The sequence below is a fragment of the Kryptolebias marmoratus genome, linkage group LG19 (assembly GCF_001649575.2).
Source record: "Kryptolebias marmoratus isolate JLee-2015 linkage group LG19, ASM164957v2, whole genome shotgun sequence".
Classification (NCBI taxonomy): Eukaryota; Metazoa; Chordata; class Actinopteri; order Cyprinodontiformes; family Rivulidae; genus Kryptolebias; species Kryptolebias marmoratus.
The window spans coordinates 4,049-25,970 of record NC_051448.1 but is presented as its reverse complement, the minus strand read 5'-3'; the positions used below and the strand labels follow the sequence as shown (position 1 = coordinate 25,970).

At 38.2% G+C, this 21,922-nt stretch overlaps 4 protein-coding genes and 1 long non-coding RNA gene across 11 annotated transcripts; 2 read left to right on the top strand and 3 right to left on the bottom strand.

The window, feature by feature from the left end:
- Window positions 1-1,957: 1,957 nt before the first annotated feature.
- LOC108249105 (cytochrome c oxidase subunit 8A, mitochondrial-like) lies at window positions 1,958-4,254 on the bottom strand. Its single transcript, XM_017438261.3, has 2 exons — window positions 4,010-4,254; window positions 1,958-2,867 (listed from the first exon to the last, which is right to left on the bottom strand). Exons 1-2 carry the CDS (start codon window positions 4,136-4,138, stop codon window positions 2,754-2,756), a joined length of 243 nt encoding a protein of 80 aa, XP_017293750.1. The 5' UTR covers window positions 4,139-4,254; the 3' UTR covers window positions 1,958-2,753.
- A 123-nt stretch (window positions 4,255-4,377) lies between these two features.
- Window positions 4,378-5,066, top strand: LOC112451537. The gene is made up of 3 exons (XR_003040370.2): window positions 4,378-4,673; window positions 4,753-4,816; window positions 4,963-5,066. It is a non-coding gene; the product is annotated as an uncharacterized LOC112451537 (long non-coding RNA).
- A 706-nt stretch (window positions 5,067-5,772) lies between these two features.
- ubr7 (ubiquitin protein ligase E3 component n-recognin 7) lies at window positions 5,773-12,466 on the bottom strand. Of its 7 annotated transcripts, none has more exons than XM_037981606.1 (12): window positions 12,337-12,466; window positions 9,833-10,540; window positions 9,053-9,186; window positions 8,782-8,842; window positions 8,515-8,610; window positions 8,381-8,434; window positions 7,996-8,101; window positions 7,837-7,910; window positions 6,936-7,172; window positions 6,469-6,634; window positions 6,332-6,393; window positions 5,773-5,986 (listed from the first exon to the last, which is right to left on the bottom strand). In XM_037981606.1, the coding sequence occupies exons 2-12, from the start codon at window positions 9,947-9,949 to the stop codon at window positions 5,897-5,899; spliced, it is 1,197 nt and encodes a 398-aa protein (XP_037837534.1). In that variant the 5' UTR covers window positions 9,950-10,540; window positions 12,337-12,466; the 3' UTR covers window positions 5,773-5,896. The 7 variants fall into 7 exon arrangements, with proteins under 7 accessions (XP_037837534.1, XP_017293786.1, XP_017293785.1 ...); XM_017438297.3 differs by having other exon boundaries at window positions 9,833-9,955; window positions 12,337-12,460; XM_017438296.3 differs by having other exon boundaries at window positions 9,833-9,955; window positions 10,352-12,425.
- Window positions 12,467-12,838: 372 nt separating this feature from the next.
- Window positions 12,839-15,861, top strand: si:dkeyp-55f12.3 (uncharacterized protein LOC568418 homolog). Its single transcript, XM_037981607.1, has 2 exons — window positions 12,839-13,062; window positions 15,721-15,861. The coding sequence occupies exons 1-2, from the start codon at window positions 12,879-12,881 to the stop codon at window positions 15,807-15,809; spliced, it is 273 nt and encodes a 90-aa protein (XP_037837535.1). The 5' UTR covers window positions 12,839-12,878; the 3' UTR covers window positions 15,810-15,861.
- On the bottom strand, window positions 15,816-16,843 carry tmem251 (transmembrane protein 251). Its single transcript, XM_017438258.3, has 2 exons — window positions 16,721-16,843; window positions 15,816-16,438 (listed from the first exon to the last, which is right to left on the bottom strand). The coding sequence occupies exons 1-2, from the start codon at window positions 16,821-16,823 to the stop codon at window positions 16,068-16,070; spliced, it is 474 nt and encodes a 157-aa protein (XP_017293747.2). The 5' UTR covers window positions 16,824-16,843; the 3' UTR covers window positions 15,816-16,067.
- Window positions 16,844-21,922: the final 5,079 nt, after the last annotated feature.

Sequence of the window (21,922 nt, the reverse complement as noted above, 5' to 3'; positions counted from 1 at the left end):
TGTGACTTTTTTCCCACCATTACTCCAGTTCCAGATTAAAAACAAGAACATAACTTATGTTAATTTTTTAAAGTTAAAACTTTAAAATAATTACACTTTGGCTTTAACAATAGACTGTTTAGATCTTCTAAAAAACTGCTGTCAACAGTTTATTGAGTTTAGTCAGTTTGTCTTTTGTAAAAGCAGTTTTTTATGAATTAAATAACCTAGATTACCACCACTGATTGGAGTAACTACCAGTGACCAAAATAAAAACCACTCAGAGAACGGTTCAAAAGGAAAGGAACCAAGGTGCTGCAACAGACCTTTCAAAGTCCAGAATCTCAACCTGAAATGCTGTGGAGGGTCCATCAGAGAGCTGAGCAGAAACCAATGTCTGCAAACCTCAATGAACTGAAACACTGTTGGAAATAGAGTGGGTCAAAATTTCTCCACAATCATGTGAGAGACTGACAAAGTCCTATAGAAAACTACTACTGAGAGTTTCTGCTGTTAAAGGAGGTTCTAGAAGCTGCTGGATCAGGAGTGGGGACCAGTTTTTGAGTCACAGGTTCAACATTTTGTTTTGTTAATTTAAAAAGGACATAATAGAAACTATTATTTTTCTTCAGTTGAGATTATGTTTGAATCATTTTAGATTTTGGTAAAGACCAGATCAGTTTTATTGTGTCCCTGATACAGAAAATCGTAGAATGTAAAGAAAATGGAACTGTATGAATATCTGAGCGTATCTGTCAGAGCTCTGCTGCATATTCTGACATTGTGTCAACTGTGAGACCTATCTAGATGATGATGATGAAGATGAAGAAAACTTCCTTTCTCACTATCTATCTGATTACCTCAGCCACTGTTCTCAGACAGAAAGTGAATGATTTTGGAAATCTAAACTAATAATAATAATAATACATTTTATTTATAGGTGCCTTTCTTTAAACTTAAGGTCACCTTACATCTTCAAACATGAAAGCAGACATGATATTAAAAGACAATATAATAGAGACAAAAACAGGTCATTTATCTCAAGACACTTCCTGTTACACAACTTAATGTGGTGTTTCAAGTGGACAAATCTAACATAAAGCAAAGCTCTTATTTTAAAAAGACACTTATGATATTCATCAATGACTTATATACTGTAGACATGCTATCACATGACTTTAGACTTTTATCTTACACAAAACACATTCAGGTGACCCTGTAGCCGATGTTACTCAACTCTCTATTGCATTATAAACTTTTAAACTTAAACCTTTTTCAAATTTTTACAATTTATTGTATTTAAAGTTTTGTATAAGTCCATTTTAAATATGCAGATGAGAGAACTTAGAATGTATCAGAAGCTCAACAGTGACGATAATTCCGTCTAAATGTGTTTATTTTCATTTAACAGGAGGGTTAAATGACCACTGATGAGATGTCCTTCAGGCAGCAAACTGAGTTAGATGGAGACTCAGCAGAGGAAGCAAAAGAAGCTCTTTATAAATGTTAAAAACAGGCTTTAAAGTTACTGCTGTTTAGTATACTATAAATTAGATAACTTATTCTTGATTATTAGGTTTAGTTCTTCAATAAGGTACTCAGAAGTTGGAGGATCATGTGTTGCAGCTGGTTTTTAATGATTTTATTAATTTATTTCTGTATTTATTAACCTTGTGATGTTATGTCTCTGTGCAGTGGAACCCCTCTGTCCAATGCTAATTCCTCCCAAGGGAGACAAATAAAGAGATTTTAACTTTGACTTTTTTAAAATACTTAAACTCTTAGTTAACAGTTCCTACAGCATCAGGCAGAAACATGTTACCAGATTACACTCCTCATCTTAAAAAGAGTCTGTTTGTCAGAAGTTGACCAAAGTTTTACTGTTCTAAGGTCAGAAAAGTCTGAAAATAGAAGATCAGCTCGATAATTTTATGTCTTTAAAAAGAAGTAATGTGTTCACTTGATCTCTGTACTAATGTTTACTCCTGAAAAGCTTGTCACTGTTCTAATTGTTCACAATCCTTTTAAAATCCTTTTTTATTTCTTTTTCTTTTTTCAGTAGTCTGTCTAAAAAATGCTGATTTTGTATCTTCTGCTTTTATAATTGCTGTTTGTGGACTTCTACTGCTGCCTCTTGACCAGGTTGTCATTGGAAATATATGATTCTGAATTGACTTACCTGTTAAATTAATGGTTATTTATAATAATCATAATAATTAACATTATTATGATTATTATAAATAACCATTAATTTAACAGGTAAATCAATTCAGAACCATATATTTATTATTATTATTATCTGTTAAATTAATGGTTAATATTAATATTATCTGTTCAAATTATGGTTATTATTACAATAGCAGTGTATATCTGTGAATATGTATGATATAGTACATGTAAAATTGGGCTTATTTTATTCACAAAAACTCTTAATTTCGTTAATCCTCAGCATTGTTTACATGGCCCTGCATCTTTAAGATGGTGTCACTTTCGCTGCGCATCTGCCCAAGCCTTTAAAGCGGCGTGTCATGGCGGTAGAATATAAGTCATTGATGTTCGTTCTACAGGAGGAAGCCAACAGTGAGGATGTCATAATAGCCTCAACTACAAAACAATTCAAACTTATTTCATAAAACCTTGTCATTTAAGTATAAAAGCATTTAAATAAATGTGTTTATTGATCAAATGTGAATAAGGATGATTTAATGGTTTTTCATAAACCAAGCTGTTTCAGTTGAGAGAGAACAGGAGGACAGGGATGGTGGTCATAAAGATCAGGTCCTTGGGCTCTGCTGGGTCCTTTCTCGGTACTCTGGCAGGTGATGAAGGATCCAGGCTGCAGGAGTCAACATGGTCACCGCGAACACAGACATGACGAAAAAACTTTGCTGAAACAAAAAAGTCAGCAATAAGTCAGACTGTAAAATAACAACTTCCCTAACGACGACTAAATGTTACTTCTAACATAAAAGTCTCTCACTAACTAAGCTCCATCTTATGAAGGAATCTTCAATCCATAAACATAAAAACATCAATATTTCCTTTTATCTGTTTTTGTCTGATTACTCCTTCCACAGCATTGTAAAAATAACAAAAACACATCAAAATCTATATCAATCAGGAATGGATCAGGAATGGGGAGCTCTGACCTTTGGTAGAACATTATATGATGTAGCTGAAATCAGTAAAAATTAAAAAATGTCTGCATAGACAACAATAGTATTTAGTTAACTCAAGTGATAAAAAGTCCTGTTTGGAGCGGTACAGCTCAGACTTTACAGCAGAAACATCAAAGTTTAACTTTACACGACTGAACTGGAGTTTTGATATCTTCAGTGCTGTTTACACAATCAATCAATTTATGTTTATGGAGTTTTAGAGATTTTACTACAGAATGTTGAACTTAGTTTGATGATGTCCCACACTCACTTTCAGCTGTCTAATCTTTTCAAATCTTCAGTTCTTATTTCCATTTCTCCATCCAGACTTCAGTTTTTCTGTCTTCTTCCACCAAGTTTGTCTCTCTGCTATAAAACTGATGGTTTTCTCTCAAATCCTCCAGAGGTCAGAGGTCACACAAACTCTTATTGACTTCCATTGAATCTGAGCTCAGTGTTTTCTCTTCCAAACAGGAACTGAAGACTCCTTTTAACTCTTCATATCTCCTCCAGGAACCCCTGTGGAACCATCAGAACCTTCTGCTGCTCACGGGTCAAGAAGTTCTCATAGTTTTCGCACAGAGACTGTTTGTCTGAGGCTTACTTTTTATTCTGTTATTCTGCCTAAAATTAAACTTATTTAGTTACTCACTGTAGCTCCAAGCTGGTTTATTGATAACTTGATTTAGATATTGATTGTTAACTCAGAATGACTTTGATACAGTTTATTGATATTTGAATTTAGTTATCGATTGCTTAAACAGCAAAGCTCCAACTTGGTTTATTGATTACTTAGTTTAGTTATTATTTACTCACCACTGCTCAGATCCACTTTATTGATAACTAAGTTTATTTGCTGATTGATTACTCACTGTGACTCCAATTGGGTTCCGTGGAGGTTTGCTGTAGATCTTTCTGTTCATGTTTCTGAGGATTTCCTTTGGACGAGTCAAACTTGAAGCATTTCCCATCATCCTCAAGACACTGCTCATCATCGTCATGGTTATTGAGACCTGCTCACAAAGCCTGACGTGCTTTGATTGGCTGACGTTTGGCTCCTCTTGGGTGAGTGTGGACAGTTGTAGAGCTTCAGTCAGACTGAGAATGAAGTCTGCTGAAAGAGGAGGATCATGGAGAAGGGGCCAGCTGGCTGATGATTGGACAGACCAACAGCTGGCTGATGATTGGCAAGTCAGCTCAGATCAGCTGTGTGATCTAATTACTTCCAGTTTCAGCTTCAGTGACAGAGATGAGATAAAGGATCAGAAAACTGAAACTATAATTTATCTTCATCATTGTGATGAAGAGCAGCTGGTCTGCTGTTCAAACAGCTGATTCACTTTCCTTCGCAGAACAGTCAGTGATGCAGGAGGTGAAGAATAGAAGGTGTTTGATGTTTGAAACAGACCTGTGGGTGTTCCTTTGTTCTGCATCTGAAACACATCAGGGACAGATGGATGACAGCAAACACGCCAAAGCTGCAGCTAAACCTGGTGGATATCAAATATCTGACTGCTTCACGTTTTAAAGACAACAGTAAGCATCAATATTTAAAGTTCTGTCAAAAAAAAGAGTTTAGTTTTACTCAATCATTTGTCTTCTGTTTGGCATGCAGTCCTCTTCAGAACTACTAATCCAGCCCTCAGGTCTTGATCAACAGTTCTTCAGACTTTCAGAAGGTCTCTGAGTTTTTAATTGGACAATGAATGATTTCTGTTTCAGTTCTTGGACTTGACCAAGACAGAACGATGTGCTGTTTGTGCTAAAAAAAATAAAGAACTCAACAAAGACAAAATAAATTTCTGATCTAAAATTGTCTCTCCAGAATATAACCAGTATTTGAACATCTTTAAGAAACAGGCACAAATCCATCAGACCCAAACCGGGACCTTCATCTTCCTTCAGCTGATCATCGTCTGTAAGTCCAGTTTTCAGCTAACAACTATTTGAGAATAATTTTGTTGGACCTAAAATCATATTTTTTTTGTCTAACTGTGTTATTTTTGGTGGGTTTTTTTGTGGATCCAAGTAAGAAATGGGAACAAATTGTCTTTGTGATAGACTGATAGGAACAAGGAAACTAAAGGTCCAATTTAAACTTCTTGTTTTTTTTAAGTAGTCTGCACTATGTTTTAACAAGTCTGGTTCATCCTTTGAGTTTAGGAAACTCTTAAATATTTATACTCTGTGAGAGCAAAGTTACAGTTGAAAACTGAAATATTATATACTTTTAATCCTTATTAACCTTTGCATTCTGTTACAGCCTGGATCTATGTCAATAACAAATAAAGGAAAGCAACACATGGGATAACTTAAAATTAAATTTATTTAACAAAAATCATGGCTGGCTGGAGAAGAGAAGTCTAGGAGAGGGAGAATGAGAGCAAGTGGTGAATCTTAAGATGGCTCTGAAGCTCTTCTGGAGACACTGGCCAGCTGCCTCTAATCCCAATCAGCACCAATTAGGAGCCCTGAAACACAGAGATGTTAGAGATGCCCAGAGGAAAAGCCTTGGGCCGAAAAAATTCTCATTCCCGATTGTTTTTCTGTTCGGATTTTAAAGCTTTTCTTCACCCAAAAACAACCAATGAGCTCAATCAACTGCAGTTCTCTCTTTCAGAAACAACACGTGATGTATTGCTCAGATTACGTTTTATTCTTGTTACAAAGAGAAACACAAAGATAACACAGACATTTAAGATGATGATAGCATTAAAGCATCTCTGAGATAAAAAGCGGAAAACTGATGGGAGGACAGATCAGGAACAGTAGAAAGGTCCGGCATCTACTCGACGTCTTTTGCGACTTTGCTGTTCGAAGAACTGACGGATGTCATCCGAGGTCACCACCTACCAAACAATGAAATGACATCACAGGTCAGCTGACTGATTTTTAACAGGAAGAAACACTGTGATGATGGTTTCATACAAATGCTGTCTACCTGTCATTTTTAAATCTTACAGGTGAAACAGCTGCACAGGTAAAATGTGACCAACTTCATCAAGATGAAGCTTATCATTTATGAGTTCTAGGCCCCGCCTCCCTAACCTTTAAGCACGTGTCAAAGAAAACTCACCTGTATTGAGTTCTATGCCGCATCCTCTAAGCTTTAACCTTGTAGAGAGTAAAACTCACCTCTACTCAGTTCTGGCCTTGGCCCCCTAATGTTTAACCATGTGGACAATAAAACTCACCTTTCCTTCAGCTGCAAATGTCTGCAGGAAGTCCTTCAGCTCAGTTTTCATGTCATTGTAGCCTGAAAGAGAATTAATGTCAACACAGATGCATGGAACCATGGGAGATGTAGTTCTGTTTGTAAAGTCCTGTTTACCGTGGATGATCTCAAGCTGCTGAACTCTGTTCAAGTTATCCAGAGCTGACATTAGAGGGTCATGTCCCTGTTGGCTCTGTTCATTGGTCTTTCCTTTGTTTTCATATGCGAGGACCGTGTCCAACTCGTCCAATAGGAAGGAAAGTCCAGCTGCAGAAAGCTGCACCTGAGAAAGACAGATTGGAGAGAAAGAACTTGTGACATGCTGGCACTGGGACGTAAACATTTGTCAGGTAAACACTTGTCAGGCAAATACTCAGATCATATCAAAGTCCAGTCATCAGTTAAAGACATGTCAAGGAACAACTCTAAAGTAAAAAAAAGACTCCTCAGAGTTAAGCTCTTGAAGGAAGGTAAGTATTAATCAGTTAAAGACTTGTCAGATCATTCAAAAGTCAAGTCATCAGTTAAAGTTTCTACATGAGCCCATTCTTAAAATATCAGTTCTGAACTCAGGTCAATATTACCTGGCAGGTGCTGCAGGAGCAGAGTTTGGAGCGCCACATAGACGGCCAAAACACAGCCCCCGATTGGTCTTTTTTCAGCTGCATCGCCTGCAGCTCCTTCAGTTTGCAGCTTGGCTTTGCCTCCTCAGCTTCTGATTGGTCTCTTTTGTGATGCATCACCTGTAGTTCCTCCTGTCTGCAGCTCGACTCCGCCTCCTCTCGGCTCCGCTTACAAATCGGTTCAACTACATCATCAACCTACCAGAGTATTGATCTTAATCAATGATGCTGATCAGTTGTTTTATGTGAATAATATATTTTAGAATTTTATGTCACATTTATTCTAAAAAAAACTAATGTTTTAAACCCAACAATTCAAACATTTGAATCAGAGAGATTCCAGTTCTGGTTTGGAACTGAAGCTGATCTTTGAACAAGTTCTTTCTGTTTCAAAACACTAACCAGGAAACCTTATTTCAGATCAGCATCAACTTTTAACTTGGTTTAAAGCAATGATTCCCAAAGTTGGGGTCAGGACCCCAATGTGGGTCACCCAACACCAAGTAGGGGTCCCAAGATAATTTCCAGATATCAACCTACAATTAAAAAACTAGTTTTTATGATATATTTGCACCGTAATTGTGACAGAGAATTGAAGTTCAAATCTTAAATTTATTTTAAAACATAGCATAATGGATGTTAGAGCTGTTTTTGTAGTCATTATGCTCTTATTTAATAGGGTCATTACCATTTTTGGATATTTAAACAGCCAACAGATGGGGTCACACACCTTTGTCACTATTAATTTATGGGTCGAAAGCTAAAAAGTTTGGGAACCACTGGTCTAAATACAGGTGAGTTATAGACCAACTAAACCCTTATAGGTGCCAGGTTTAAAAATCTGGTGAATTATAAGTCTCACCTTTTTTTCTTTCTTAGGAACATCTGCAGCTGACTCTTCTTTTTTTTCCTCCATCAGAACTTCTGTACTTGACACTAAACAGACAAAACACACAATGAGGAAATGACACAATAAATGTGTACTTGTAGGTGAGCAGTGAAAAAGAACAAGAACAATTACCTGCCAGGTGAGCAGCATAGATCCAGAGAAATGGGTTTTTGTTCATACAGGACTCACAGATCATCTCCTGCAACTCCACGCAGTCAGGAACCACGCAACCCAGGTGCTGCAGGTAATTACATCCACATAAACAAGGTAAACACCCTAACTACACACAAGTAACCACACGTTACCTGAAATAAACAAGGTAATCACACACAGAATACCATAAAAGGTAAACAAATAGGTGAGCAGACAGGCAAACAACCAAGTGAGCACAGATAAACAGATAAGTGACACATAACACATAGACCACTGATGAACTACCTCCTGTATACACAGGTGTAAACAGGTGCATGTGGCGTCAGGCATCACCTGCCTGTTACCTGTGTGCTGCTGGACTCACCCTGCCGTGCAGCCAGTCCTCACACACCACACATTGAATCATCTCATCCTCCACCTGGACACAAAAAGCAGACAATCAGTCAGACTTGGATAAGTTAACATCTGGGAGACAGGTGAACTTCAGCAGTTTGTCACCTGGTCGTCAGGGTCAGGATATGGCCGACGGCAGGTGCAGTAAACTCCAAAGAAGTTATGATTGTATTTATTCTGACTGTTGACGTCATCCTTCTCCTAAAAACAAACAGGTTAATTCGGGTGAGTGTATCTGTTCTCAGAAAAAAACGTCTTTTCAGATAAAACAGAAGACGACAGGTTAAAACAAGTGTTCCCAGGTGAGTACAGATTAAAATAGGTGTTTTCTGATAAAAATAGGTGAGTGTCGGTGTTTTCAGGTGAACTGACATGGTAAAGTTTACACTGCAGCCCAGAGAACTTCCTGTTTCCACAGTCACAGCGGAAGTCCCTGCAGAAACAAAGAAGAAAAACAGATCAGATAAGATCAGACACTTATTGATCATCTGATCACTTTTAGAAACTAATCAATACTTTCTGCCAGACTGATCAAGAAAAAAACAGTCAATGACTCAATGGGTTGTTCAGCTGTTGATCCGTATGTAAAGACAGTTGGTTATGGATTCATGTATGATTAATATATGAGCAGTTGATCCATCACCTCTTGGTGTAAAGTTCATAGAGGTCATGACCTTCATGACATTTGTAGGAGCAGGCTAAACAGACTCCTGCAGCCTCGCCTCCCTTTGGTGTACACGTGTTACAGGCATACAGCGCCTGCCTCTTTACGTACCCCTGAAACACAAACACAGACATGTTGTCAGAGTTATTGGTCTTTTGCTGATCAACCCACAGGTAAACGACCCATTGCGCCACAGCTGATTGACTCGGGGTCCATTGACCCACAGCCCATCAACTTATGGCCTATCGAGCCTTGGCTGATCGAGAAAAAGCTGACTGATCCATGGCTGATCAACCCACTGACCAACTGACTATCTACCCATGGCCCATCAATCCATAGCGGATTAACCCACAGCTGATTGACCCACAGACCATCAACCCACAGCTGATTTGATCTATGGCTGATTGACCCATAGTTGATCGACCCACAGCCTATTGTGTCACCTCAGATCGATCCATCCTGAAAGACAGATGTTGCTCAGCTGTTTTTAAGAAATGAGTCAGTTTTTATTCATCAATGCCAGCAGTTCACATTAGAGAACATATTTTGGTATTCATGCGAAACAAAAACAAAAACAGAGCAAAAATGGCCACTACACAGTCTTAATGAATTGAGCCTGGGATTAGATAACAACCAGTACCAGTAAGTTTGCAGCAGAGACCAGACCAGGTGCAGGTCTTATTTGGGTCCCTGCTGAAACTTTAGACCATAACTGTAAGCTCTAAACTGGTTTCAGGTTTTCCTGTGAGCTGGGACTACCTGAGGATAGGAGCAAAGATCAGAATCACTTCCTGCCAACACTGCTGAAGCTTCTTCTTCCAACTCCTCATCTTCCTCCAGAACGTCTACCAGAGACACCGTCTGCTCCTCACACATCTTTATCTAAAACAAAGACAGACAGATTAGACTCTGCGTTTCGGTACTGACTTGGTTCAAACTTGGTGTTTTATCCTTTTCTCTCTCTTGTAAATAGACTTCTAACCCATTCCTAATGCTTTTGTAGCCTTAATAATGTTTTCTTATTGTTGTTCTTTTGCATTTATTCTTTAATAAGGTGACAGTGTTTTAAAAGGCGCCTATAAATAGAATCTATTCTTGTTCTTTTTAATATTATTACCTTAGCCTCTGTACTTGGGTTGAGACCATAGAACTAAAAATAGAAAGAGAGCCCTCCCGCTCATTAACTAATCAGAATTGGTGATATCATGGAGGATTCAAAATGGCCACCAAGATGGAAGCAATGTCAAGAAACACATGTGCCTCAATGAGAAGACATGCCGTCTTTGAAATGATGTAGGTCTTCAGATCTACACGAGATCTTCCTAAAACTCAACCCCTGGTGTGAAATCCTGAAGCCAATGGAAGCAGAACGAGGCAGAGGAGAGCCAGAAGTCTGCAGGAAGCTGAAGATAGGAGAATGTTGATTGGACAGATGGATTGTCAACATCCAGGCCTGGAACATCCTGTCTTTAGAAAATATCAGAACGATACTCATGTAAAAGTAAAACATGGTTGAGAATTAAAAACAGCACAATAAGATGCTGTAGGATCCAGACTGGAAGGAGCTGAAGCTTCAGGGAAATCAGGATATGTGCACTTTAATTCTAAATGATCCAAATTATTGCTTAGACGTGAAATATCAGTTAATCACATACATTTAGTGATTAAGACAGACACATTATGCATTTCTGGTATAAAAAGCAAAGCCAGAGAATCTCAGTGTGAACATAGATTTACCATGTGTCAATAAGGTAGTTTTTCTTGATAAATTGACTAAGTTCTCATAAAATTGTATACTGTAGGGTTTCTTACCTATGGAAGGATAATCCAGACGTTTATTGGTGCAGTTATACCATATATGTCTGTGTTATAACACGCACACGACTCAGTCATGCAACAAGATGACTGATTCCCGTTTTGATATTGGCAGCGATTGTCCATCGAGTCACACAATCACGTGACGAGTGCTCCCTCTCCGGTTTGAACTCTATGGTTCAGACTCCGTGTTTCGGTTCATACTTCATGTTTCCGTTCAGATCAGCAAATGGTAATTGCAGTCTGATATCATGAAAAACTGTCTTCGGTCAGTCATCCTTCTCAGTAAAAAGGACACACTTTTGGAATGAATTACCAACAGAAATAAAACAATTGAACAGATTTGAAATTCTTTAAAAACAAGAGAAAAACTGTCTGAAACAAAACCAAATTTGCAATCACTAATCACCATATAGGCAATTAGATACACACAGGCTCAAATAGCAATTTATTAGGTATTGTAGTTTTTAGATTATGTAACACAGACATGGAATTTTTAGATGTTTTTGAATTTTTATATAATAAATTAGATCTTATGAATTTGATACGTAATTTTTGTTTTCTTCTGATTTAACTTCATACTTAATTAAGGTACGTGATAGTAATGAATTGATATGATTATTAATCATTTTTACTTTTATTTAATTTATTGTACTCTTTTTATCCGCAGCAGAGGCAGCTGGAGGGTTAAGGGCCTCGCTCAGGGGCCCACAGTGGGGCTAATGAGGATGGAGGCAGACATGAGCGCCTCATCTTCCCCACTCAAATTCTTTGCTGGTCTGGAGCTTCGAACCTGCAACTTCTCAATCACTGCACCTCTGACCTCTGGTGAGGGTCAGGGTGGGAGCAATGTATCGATCCAATATTAGCCATTGGTTGGAACTCCTGTATGCAAGAAACCAGTAATATGCTACTTTTACCTGTTACAATGTTCTGATTGCTTAGTCTCCAACAAACAAACAAATTAATTAATAAATCATTGTTTCGGGTCAGTCTGTTTTACCTTAGCCTCTCTATTTTGGTTCATTTTGGATTTATAGGATTAACAGCAGATTTACTAAATTCTCTCTGCAGTTTGTTTGAACGGAGGGACAGAGGAGGAGACCGAGTCTGTTACCATGGTAACACAACCGTATCTCTTTTATCAAAAACCCAATTAGAAATCGGATCAATACAAGATATTCACAACAAACTGATCTTTATTGATCCTTAATCAGTTTAAGGAAGTAATAAATTATCAGATAGCATCTGTTAGCCTTTGTATGCTAACACAAATGCTGTTTGCTCATGTTATAAACAGAACTCACCGAACCGAACCGGAAGTGTATCCGGACACTCCTCACTGTGTTCTCCCGCTGTTCACTATCTAAACAGCTGATCGATCAATATGAAGAACTCCGTCTAACCCTGGGTTTTTGTTGCCGGAGCGCCAACTACTGCTAACTTACCACAACTTCCGGTCTGGGGGTCAGAGGTCACCACATCTGCAAACAGATGGAGCACAAACCCGCGCGCCGGAAAACATTTATCACACACAGACTGAAAATAAACAAACACTAATCACGTGACAGGGCGCGCCAACTTTGTGGTGTGTTCAAGTATCACAAAAAAATTGTGTTTTAATAATTTTAATCATTTTACTAAAACGTATTTCAGGGCCTTTTGTAATTCTACTTTCACAATATTAATAAAATACTGGAAGCAGAAGGATGTTCAGTAACTTCAAATAAGTTCATAAGCTTTACTAAACATGTCACATAAAAATCACAAACACAATAAAATGTATTAAATATAACAATAATGAAATAAAACAAACTAAAAAATAAACTGCTGGGTTGTGTAAATTAGTCCGTATTTTACCAATGAAGTTTGTATCGTTTTCATTTTAAGCTCATCCCAGAATAAGCTTACATTTACGAAAAGCATCTGAAGGCAGCAAGGAGCTGCGTGATGACGACATCAGGCGCTGCGTGATGACGGAAGCGGCAGCATGGAGACCGTGTTTGTTTGCGCCAGGCTGAGACTCAGAGACGGACAGAACCGAACGTTCAGCGTTCCGGTGGGGAACAATCTGGGTTCTCTGAACAGCGGGATTTCCGAGCTCAACACGAACGTCTCACAACTTCTCAGTGAGCTGGTGGAGCGCGAGAGAGCACGAGGAGGCTGTGCTCGTGGTGAGCCGTTCTTTTCCGGTTGCTGTTTGCGCGGACATGCTTGAGGGTCCGACCTACCTGTGTGTTGTCGTGACCATGGGCATTAAAACAGACTATAGCTGGCAAATTCGGTTCACTTTATGGACTCGGGTCAATCAGAGTCAGTCTCTAAAGCGAACAGGTCTTACACCATATTCTGTGACCCCCCCGTATATTCAATTCAATTTATTAATCCCAAAGGGAAATTAAATAAATTTGACCGTATATATATATATATATATATATATATATATATATATATATATATATATATATATATATATATATGTGTGTATATAATATTGTGACCGTAGGAGGCGCTGTTGCGTTTTTACACCAACTTTGCCATACTTTGGGCTCAAAGAAGAGTTTGGTACCTGTAGAATCAAAGAAATAAAAAATGTGCATTTTGCTTTTGCAATTTCGCTAAAAGTTTATATAGGCAGAAAATATAAGAATAAAACACAAATATAAACTGGATGCACTCAGAGAGCGCAAACATCCAAGACCCATCATGGTACTGATGACGTCGTCGTTGATGCTGTCACTGTATTTTGAGGAACCCAGAGTTCAAACCTCCTCCTTGGCCTTAAGGTCATTACAAAATTGTAGAATCCGGACTGTGATCCCGATCACCACCAAAATGTAATAGTTTGTTCTTAGTGCCAAGCTCAACATTTCCTGAAAATTTCATCAAAATCTGTTCACTACCTTTTGAGTTATCTTTGCACAGACAAACAAACAAATGCTACTGAAAACATACATCTCCTGTTTTCATCTTGTAATAACAAGATGTACAACAAAAATTCCACGTGTGCAAATTAGAATGTAAATTAAGTATGAAATGTTTTAAATAGCTAAGTAAGCAAAGGCACCCACACTGAACAAATGAGTATGTAACCGTTTACATAAATATACAAGAATGTGGATTATTTGTGCACTTTATATCTGTGGTTCTGGTGAGTTTTTAACCTGAATTATAGACTCAGAGTCAGCAGCATTTCCAGGGATTCTGCTGGGTTTTTTATTTTGTTATTTTTTTGGTGAATGCACTAAATTGGAGTCAAAAGGCTCCAGCATTCTCCATAAGAAGTCATGAAGTCGGTTGGCAGTCACGTGGTTGCACATGAAAAAAATGAGGTTGTTTTCAGTAGCATTTGTTTATTTATCTGTGCACAAGATAACTCAAAAGGTAATGAACGGATTTTGATGAAATTTTCAGGAAATGTTGAGCTTGGCACAAAAAACAAAGTATTACATTTTGGTGGTGATCGGAATCACAAACCAGCTCCTACAGTTTTTTAATGACCCTATGGCCTAGAAGTTTGTGCTCTGAGTGCTTCTAGTTTCTTGAAGAATCATTAAAATCCATTCATTTGTTAACAGAATTGACTCCATTAGTTAATGCCAACATTTTAAGCAAACATGTTTTGCAATTTGATTTTAAGAAAACTTTAAGAAAGTTATCATTTGGTTGACATTAACTGATTAACTTTTGTAGCCAACCCAATTCAAGATGGCCACCACAACTAAGCAACCTTAGCTTACACAAAATGGCTGTAACTAAATGAATTTTACAGATATAAGTCAATCCCTCCAGGATTTTGCGGGCATTTTTTGTGATTGTTGCGGCTAAAATGCCTGATTTCGCGGGACATTTTCCTAAAAGTTGCGATTTTTTTTTTTTTTACTAAAATCAATAAAAAAACATAACTATTAATATATAAACCAAAAATACTTCCTAGTTTTGTAAGATAATTACCAACAAACATTGACATTCTCAAAAGGTGCTTTATTTGGGAACTTTGAGAGCTTCTAAACTGACATGAGTATTTCTGGATTGTCCCTGGTCTGCAGCTCTCCTCACATGTTTTGCAGACACAAAGTGTTTGTCGATGCGTTTATGTTCCATGATTACACTGCAGGACGTGCAAAACAGCTGCAGCTGGGGAGGAAACTGGTCTGCTGAAGTCTTTGTGGGCAAATGTGAAGCATTAGCGCACATTTTGGCTTCAGTCGCTGCTCCTGCACGCTCCCGGCATTCTGATGTTAACAGGAAGTGACGTCACGTGTCTTCTTCCTGAATTATTTGGGGTTATTTTGTATTCCACACTACACAAACCCACAAAGAAGAGACTAGACCGCAGAAACGGTGGCAAATCACTTCAGAAACAATAAATATCGGGTTAAAGTTGTGGTGTTTTGCGCAAAGTTGCGATTTTGCGGGGTTTGTTTGATTTTGCGTTAATAGTTGCAATCGCAACATCGAGAAATCCTGGAGGGTCTGATTAGTAGCTGACAGTGATTCACAACACATAGTTCAAGCGCTAACAGGTTGTGTGAAACTGCACATATTATTTTCAAGGTTTAATCAAAACTGTGATAACTCCAGTATATTATGACTAGTTTTACTGACTTTGTGAATCAGAGCCATAATGATTTGTAAATCTTCCTAAACCAGATAACCAGGGATAACCTGATCTGTTTGTTAGAATTAGTTAAACCAGATAAACTCAGAAACCAAGATCAGATAACTGAAGTTCTACCAGAACCAACTCCTGCTTCATATCCCAGACATGTAGTGCGTTCAGGTTTGTTCTGTTCACATACCTTTCTGTTTTTTTGTTTTACCTCCCTTAGGTGATGAAGAGGAGGGCAGTGAAGAAAATGACGAAGATTGTATAACCTCTGAACTGCAGCCTGCAGCAAAAAGATCCAAAAACACCTGAAATTTCTGTTGTTTTTCATTTTATTTATGTTATAATAAAATTTCCATGGTAACCAGTGTCTTGTGTCATTAAATACAGAAAAGAAAACAATCAGAAAATACTGCTCTCTGATTGGTTGGCAGTGTAACCACAGGAATGATAAATGACTGACAGCTGCAGGGTGGTTCCTGACAGTCTGAACTGAGGGCAGTCATAACTCCAAATTTTGAAGCATTTGTTTAAAGGCACACAGGAAGTGACATCGAGTCCACCTGTTCCCTACATGTGGATAAGTGAGCCAGCTTTTTGATTGGTTGATTTGGTAGCGTGGCGGTGGCTCCACAGCAGGACAATGCAGACAGGAAGTACACAGTATCCGACGGCGCGAGGGTTGGCCCTTGTGCAGGAGAACAGTAGGAGGAAGAGCTGCAGGTATGGCACCAGAAAAATTGATGCCCACATCCACACAGGAAGTGGTGGCAGGTGGGCGAGGACAGCAGGAGGTAGAGCCAATGAGTCAATTCCGTCTCTCTGCACGCGCTCAAGACTGACCACCTCGAAGACGTAATATGCAGCCATGATGCTGAGCAGCAGGTAAAGAGCCACGCCCACCCAGCCCATCCTCTGTCGGAAGTTCATCATCCTCCATACTGCAGAGAGAAAAGATAATTACATCTGTGACAGTCAGTTGTATCAACATGAAAGTTTCTATAAAATAACGTCATCACTGAATTATCTGTAGCAGAAGCAGGACTTCTTTAATGTTCTGTGCAGCAGTTTTACATCTGTCCCAGCTTCAGGGCCCCGGTCCGTTGGACTCGGTTCCTTTTCAGCCAGTTTTACCTCCACCTCTGTGTGATTACTCCACCTGTTCTCGCGCTCGGACAGTTTCCGGTCTTAAATGCTTTAGCTGATGTTTTAGCAGTTCTTACCTTCCCTCACGCTGAACCCTTCACAGTTAAATGCAGCCCAATCCGCTGACGGTCCCGGGAAGTCCAGATCGGTTCTTTCTCTTCCGGTTCTGTCACCTGACATCCTGAAACGACGTCATTTACTTTAGTGAGTCATAGCGCCTCCTGCTGTTCGAAAATAAGTACATCTTATTGACAGAATTTTAGATTTTTGTTGAAAAAACATGTTTTTCAGGAATTTATGGAATAATAATACAGAGGGTTAAACGTGAGAAAATTAAATATAATTTGTCACTTTTAACCCTTCATAGTCCATTACCAGTGTGTGTTATGAATTTATGCTTATTTTGTTAATGCCAGTTGCTGATGTAGAGTCTCAGTCATGTAGCACATGGTAAATAATAAAAAAGGGTTAAAAAATAAACATCTGGATTTATGTTCTGTAGTTGAATTTGTTTCGCTTCTCATCTGAGGAGCTTTCTCAATTCAAACAGCAGAGAGGGTGGAGCTCCAGCTTTTAAAGCAGATGTTCTGTAAACTGGATTCACCTGCAGATTAACTCACTCTCCTTACATTAGAGGCTCATTAGGGTCTTTGTTAGCCTGACTCACTGATGGGCCACTCTGGCTTTGTCGTCATAGATTTTGTCCAATTCTATCTGTAACAGTGAATATTCTTTATATTCTTCTTCAGATAATTTTGTGTCATTAGATAACGTAATTATCCTGGAGATTATAAACATCGCTTTTTTTCTAATGAGTTACCGTTTTACTTATTCTAATAGCCAGTTTTCTGATTTCATATTTCATTAGTTCCCAATATTTACCATAATTTTTGAGAGCATTGGCTTGGTTCCAGTATTTATTTTTGAATTCTAGGGCTTTATTTTGAAAATCTTGATTTTGTAGCAAAGGAATATTAAATTTCCAACTATGATTGTGGTGGATTAATTTTATGTCTGTTTTAAATAGTATTGGTCTTGTGGTCTGTAAGAACAGAAGGTTCCATCTCCGAGTCAATCACTTTATCTACAATATCTGAAGAAATCAACCAAAAGTCTCTGTGAGACTGTTGTGATCTGTCCTTATTGCTCCATGTGTAAAGATTGGAATCCAAATGTTTATTTCTTCATATATTAAATAGGCCAGTTCTATTACAGGTAGGTTGGATGGTGTTCTGTTTCTCAGTGGCCGTCTGTCCATTCTCTCGTCTATCAATGTTAGAATCTCCTTCCCATATAATTTTAGCTGCTGGAAAAAAAGGATAATATTGAATTGGTCCTGCTTTCTATTGCTGAAAATAAGTTGATATTTTGTTTTTGCTTGCTGAAGCCATAAATATTTATTGTTATAAATTGTGTCTGATCACTATCAGCTACTAGAATATTCCATCTAAATAATATTCCAGCTAAACTGCTGTACACATCAATTATGCTTCCTCTGAATTTCCCTTGTAGAACTGCGACCCCTGCTGGCGTGTTGTTGCAGAAAGATGACCACATCTGTTTGCCACATTGACTCTTTCAGAATGTTACATCTGTTCCTGTAGTGTGTTTTTTTGGGTGAAATCAAAACCTGCCTCCTTTTTTTGGCAAAAAAGAAACAAAGCTTTCCTCTTTACTTTATTTCTAATACCCCTGGCTTTAATAAAAAGAATAGAAATGCACATTAACTCATTAAAACGGTTTAAACATGAACTGTACTGTGTGAAAGTGCTGCAAGTTTTCACCACTTTAAGGTTGTTTAAAGCATACCGTTGTTACCTGATTACCTTATAACAGTGGAACTGTATTAACACTGTATAGCTTTATACTTTGATCACTTTCCCATTAATGTAGCCTCTATTACCCACATAACAGCCCTTTTTGTGATGGATTTAAGTATTTTTTGAGTGTAGTTATTTACTCGTCTTGATGTTTAGTTTGGTCTTAGTTCTGTTTTTGCTCCTTATGTCTTTGTTTTATGTCACTATTGACTTGTCCTCTGTCATCACTTGTTTACCTGCCACGCCCATCTCCACCTGCTCATAGTTGTAGTCACTCACCTGTGCCCACTTCCCCTAACTACCCTCTGCTTTAAAGCCTGGTCATTTTCTCTACTTATTCACTGGTCCGTTGTGTTTTGTCACTTACTCACACTGGCTGGTTTCTCCCGTGCCTTGCTCATGTGTTGTTTCTGTAATTTTTTGCAGCATTTGAAAGAGTCAAATGCAGCAATTTTTCAGTAACTGTGGAAAATTTTAATTGAACCAAAAGAGGATTGTAACGGAATGGAAATTAACCAGTGGCAAATTTTGTGCAGGACACATTTTAATGTACATTTTCTCTAGCTGAGAGATAAACTGAATCTGAACTGAAGGAAATTACTAAATACACCAAATATTCTTAACATTTATCAGAAAAGTCTTGGTTAGTTTAGAAAATGTTAAGAGCAGCTGTATCATTGAGGTCAGAGGACTGGGAACCAAAGGTCATTCCATCAGCACCCTAACCATCTATCCCAGTTCCTTCAGAGTTTCAGATGTGTTAAATAATATCTTTAGAGAGCAGACTCTGGAAGTTTCCTGGTGAGTTTATGGAAGTTGTAGGCTGACAGTTTCTGTTCCTGAGACTCTACAAGTTTTTAGTTTTTTTTTCACACTGATCTGACCCTTAAAGTAAGTACTTTACTTCATGATAATTAATCAGGGGATGGTTCAGACAGGTTTGTCCATTTTACTGCTCTGCTTTTTTTTGCCTCCAGCACCTTCACAGCTCATGTTTAGTGGTCAGGAGAAGCTCTTTTCTCTGAGAGGTGTTGATAGGAGCAGCAGGAAAGGGTCAGAAAAGACAAAGTTGTGATTAACATTCTTACTTTAAAAATCTGAACTCTACATGAGAAAAAAATGTAGAAAAGCTATACAAGTCTAATAAACCATCAGAAACTTGTAACAAATAGAATGGGAAATATTGATCAGATTAAATCCTGATCATGTCTGCACACAGATGATTACATGCTGTTTTCTCTGGAAAAGCTAATTTCCTGACTTGTCTGTTCTCCCAGGTGGGGGTGAGGAGATGGTGGAGGAAACAGTGACTGTCAGTAAGCTTTATATCGAGTCTACAGCAGCTCAGCCCACCCAGGACTCCACCAAAGACTCCACTCAGAGGATGGACACAGCCACAGTGGGAGGAAATGCCAGAGACAACATACCCATGAAACCTTTCAGAGCCGAGGTAAGACACCAGCAAAGGATAGATATTTTTACATTAAAAACTTTCGACATACCTGATTGATTTATTGGTTTAAGTTGTAGTTTTCACCTTTGAGTTCAGCTGAGCAGCTTCTCTAACTTTGGATGTAGACAAACTAACCTGCTGTCTGCTTTACTTTTAGATTAAAAACTTGTGTCCAAACTCCTCCAATACATTTCTGAATAAAGTAGCACCTTTAATTCTGCGGGAAGCAAACATTCTGTTAATGAGATGCTGCTGATCATTTTATATTATACTGATCAGCTTCAAAGTCCACTGTTTTTACAAGATAGTTTCTGTGGGTACTGATGCTGTAATTATGCTTTTGAAACCCCCATGAAGCTAAAAAGGACACTCATTCAGCTCTAGACTGCTTCTGATTGTTTGAACAAGCAGAGGTCCTGTCTTCTTACAGTGTGATTTGTAGGTGAAACAGGTTCGAAGTGTTGAAGATTCCGTGGTGGCAGCATAACCCAATCAGTGAGCCAGTCTTCATGTGACTGATTCCCTGCTGGAGCTGTGGGGATTAAGATCAGTTTAGTTATTTTGTCTCTGAGTTCCAGCTGTGTGTCAGACGTTTCAATTCTGTCAGTTGTTTCAGCTCCATGTCAGCTTTGTTTCATATGTTACCGCTTTGTTTCAGATGATGCAGAATGACATCACTCTAAAACATTATCCCACATGTTTTCCTCCTTCTGTTACTCCACATGTAGACACAACAATTGTTTGGGATTAGGTCTAATGGTCTCATCCTCTCAGTCAATGCCAATCTGGTCTGGTTCCATTTGGCTTCACTTTTGCCTAATTGACTCCATTTTATTTTGCTTTTTTTCACTTGGCTCATGTGTTGTTGAAAGGAAATGTTTGGGATTGTTGGCTCAATCTGTCTCACCTTCTCTTCACTGTGGTTGGTGTCTAACAGACCTGGAGTATCGACTACAGTCAGAGTTTGACCTTCAAACTCTACTCTTTCTTTCTTACATTCTGATGTTATAGAAGAAGAAGACAGCTGAGACTCAAAAATATTTTTCCTAAGGATGGTGTTTCCTGTTACACTCTTCCCAACTCCAGTTTTTCCAATCAGCACCATCCTGAGCTCTGGTTCCTTCGATTCTGTTGGGGAATTTTACAAAAAACATTACTGATGTCTAAATTTCCAGCTATAAATTAATTTCAACTCCCCAAATAAATTAAACAGGGAGGCATTCAACAAAATAATCTCCTGGTAACATTTTAGATAAAAATGTTCTGGTAACAAACAGAGTCAGATTTAACTCTTTGCTGAGCAGACTTGTAGAGAGTGAGTCGAACGAGTCTGCATTCACAACAGGTCGGTGCGTTTATCAGCCAGAAATGATTGTTTTATTAGAAACCATCAAAATTAACCAGCTGGGATCAAACTTCATTCACAAGAACTTTTCTAAAAAAGAAACTTTAATTCTGTCAAAATATATTAAGCATCATTTACACAAGTTAGTTGTTATAAATAAAAACAAACACAGAAAATATAGTAACATAAGAAATGTAATATAATGCTGCTTCATCTGATGGGTCCTGCATAATTTAAACCAGCTGAATTAGACATAATGGGAAAAAAAATCATGAAACATAAAGAAAAAGCAACCACTGAGTGCTCAACATATATACATACCCCTTCTGAGGAGTTGGAAAAAGCTTTCTTGGTAAATACCTTGGACAGCTAAGTGAGCAAGTACAGGTGCATTAAAAGAAAAAGATGTTACCTTTTGAACGATCTGAAATATTTGCACCTCTGCAGCTTTAAAGAGATTCTCATTACACACCTGTGTAGGAATGTTGTCATAAATCCAAGTTTTGATGAGAATCACACAACCATCAGTCTTGGTAATTCAGCTTCTTTTGTCAGCCTGAGGCACTCCTACAGCTTTTCCAATCTGTCACTTTATTTCTAAAGTTATAACCATTCTTATTTTTGAGCTTCACCTTTAATGTATGAAACAGAAACACCAGCA

Coding starts and splice junctions, on each gene's coding strand:
- ubr7 (XM_037981606.1), bottom strand. CDS start 9,949: ATGTGTGAGGAGCAGACGGTGTCTCTGGTAGACGTTCTGGAGGAAGAT. Junction 8,611..8,781: donor TGCAGTGTAAACTTTACCAT/GTCAGTTCACCT, acceptor GTTTGTTTTTAG/GAGAAGGATGACGTCAACAG. Junction 8,435..8,514: donor ATCCTGACCCTGACGACCAG/GTGACAAACTGC, acceptor TTTTGTGTCCAG/GTGGAGGATGAGATGATTCA.
- si:dkeyp-55f12.3 (XM_037981607.1), top strand. CDS start 12,879: ATGGAGACCGTGTTTGTTTGCGCCAGGCTGAGACTCAGAGACGGACAG. Junction 13,063..15,720: donor ACGAGGAGGCTGTGCTCGTG/GTGAGCCGTTCT, acceptor TACCTCCCTTAG/GTGATGAAGAGGAGGGCAGT.
- tmem251 (XM_017438258.3), bottom strand. CDS start 16,823: ATGTCAGGTGACAGAACCGGAAGAGAAAGAACCGATCTGGACTTCCCG. Junction 16,439..16,720: donor AGGGTTCAGCGTGAGGGAAG/GTAAGAACTGCT, acceptor TTCTCTCTGCAG/TATGGAGGATGATGAACTTC.
- LOC108249105 (XM_017438261.3), bottom strand. CDS start 4,138: ATGACGATGATGAGCAGTGTCTTGAGGATGATGGGAAATGCTTCAAGT. Junction 2,868..4,009: donor GGAACCCAATTGGAGTCACA/GTGAGTAATCAA, acceptor TTTTTGTTTCAG/CAAAGTTTTTTCGTCATGTC.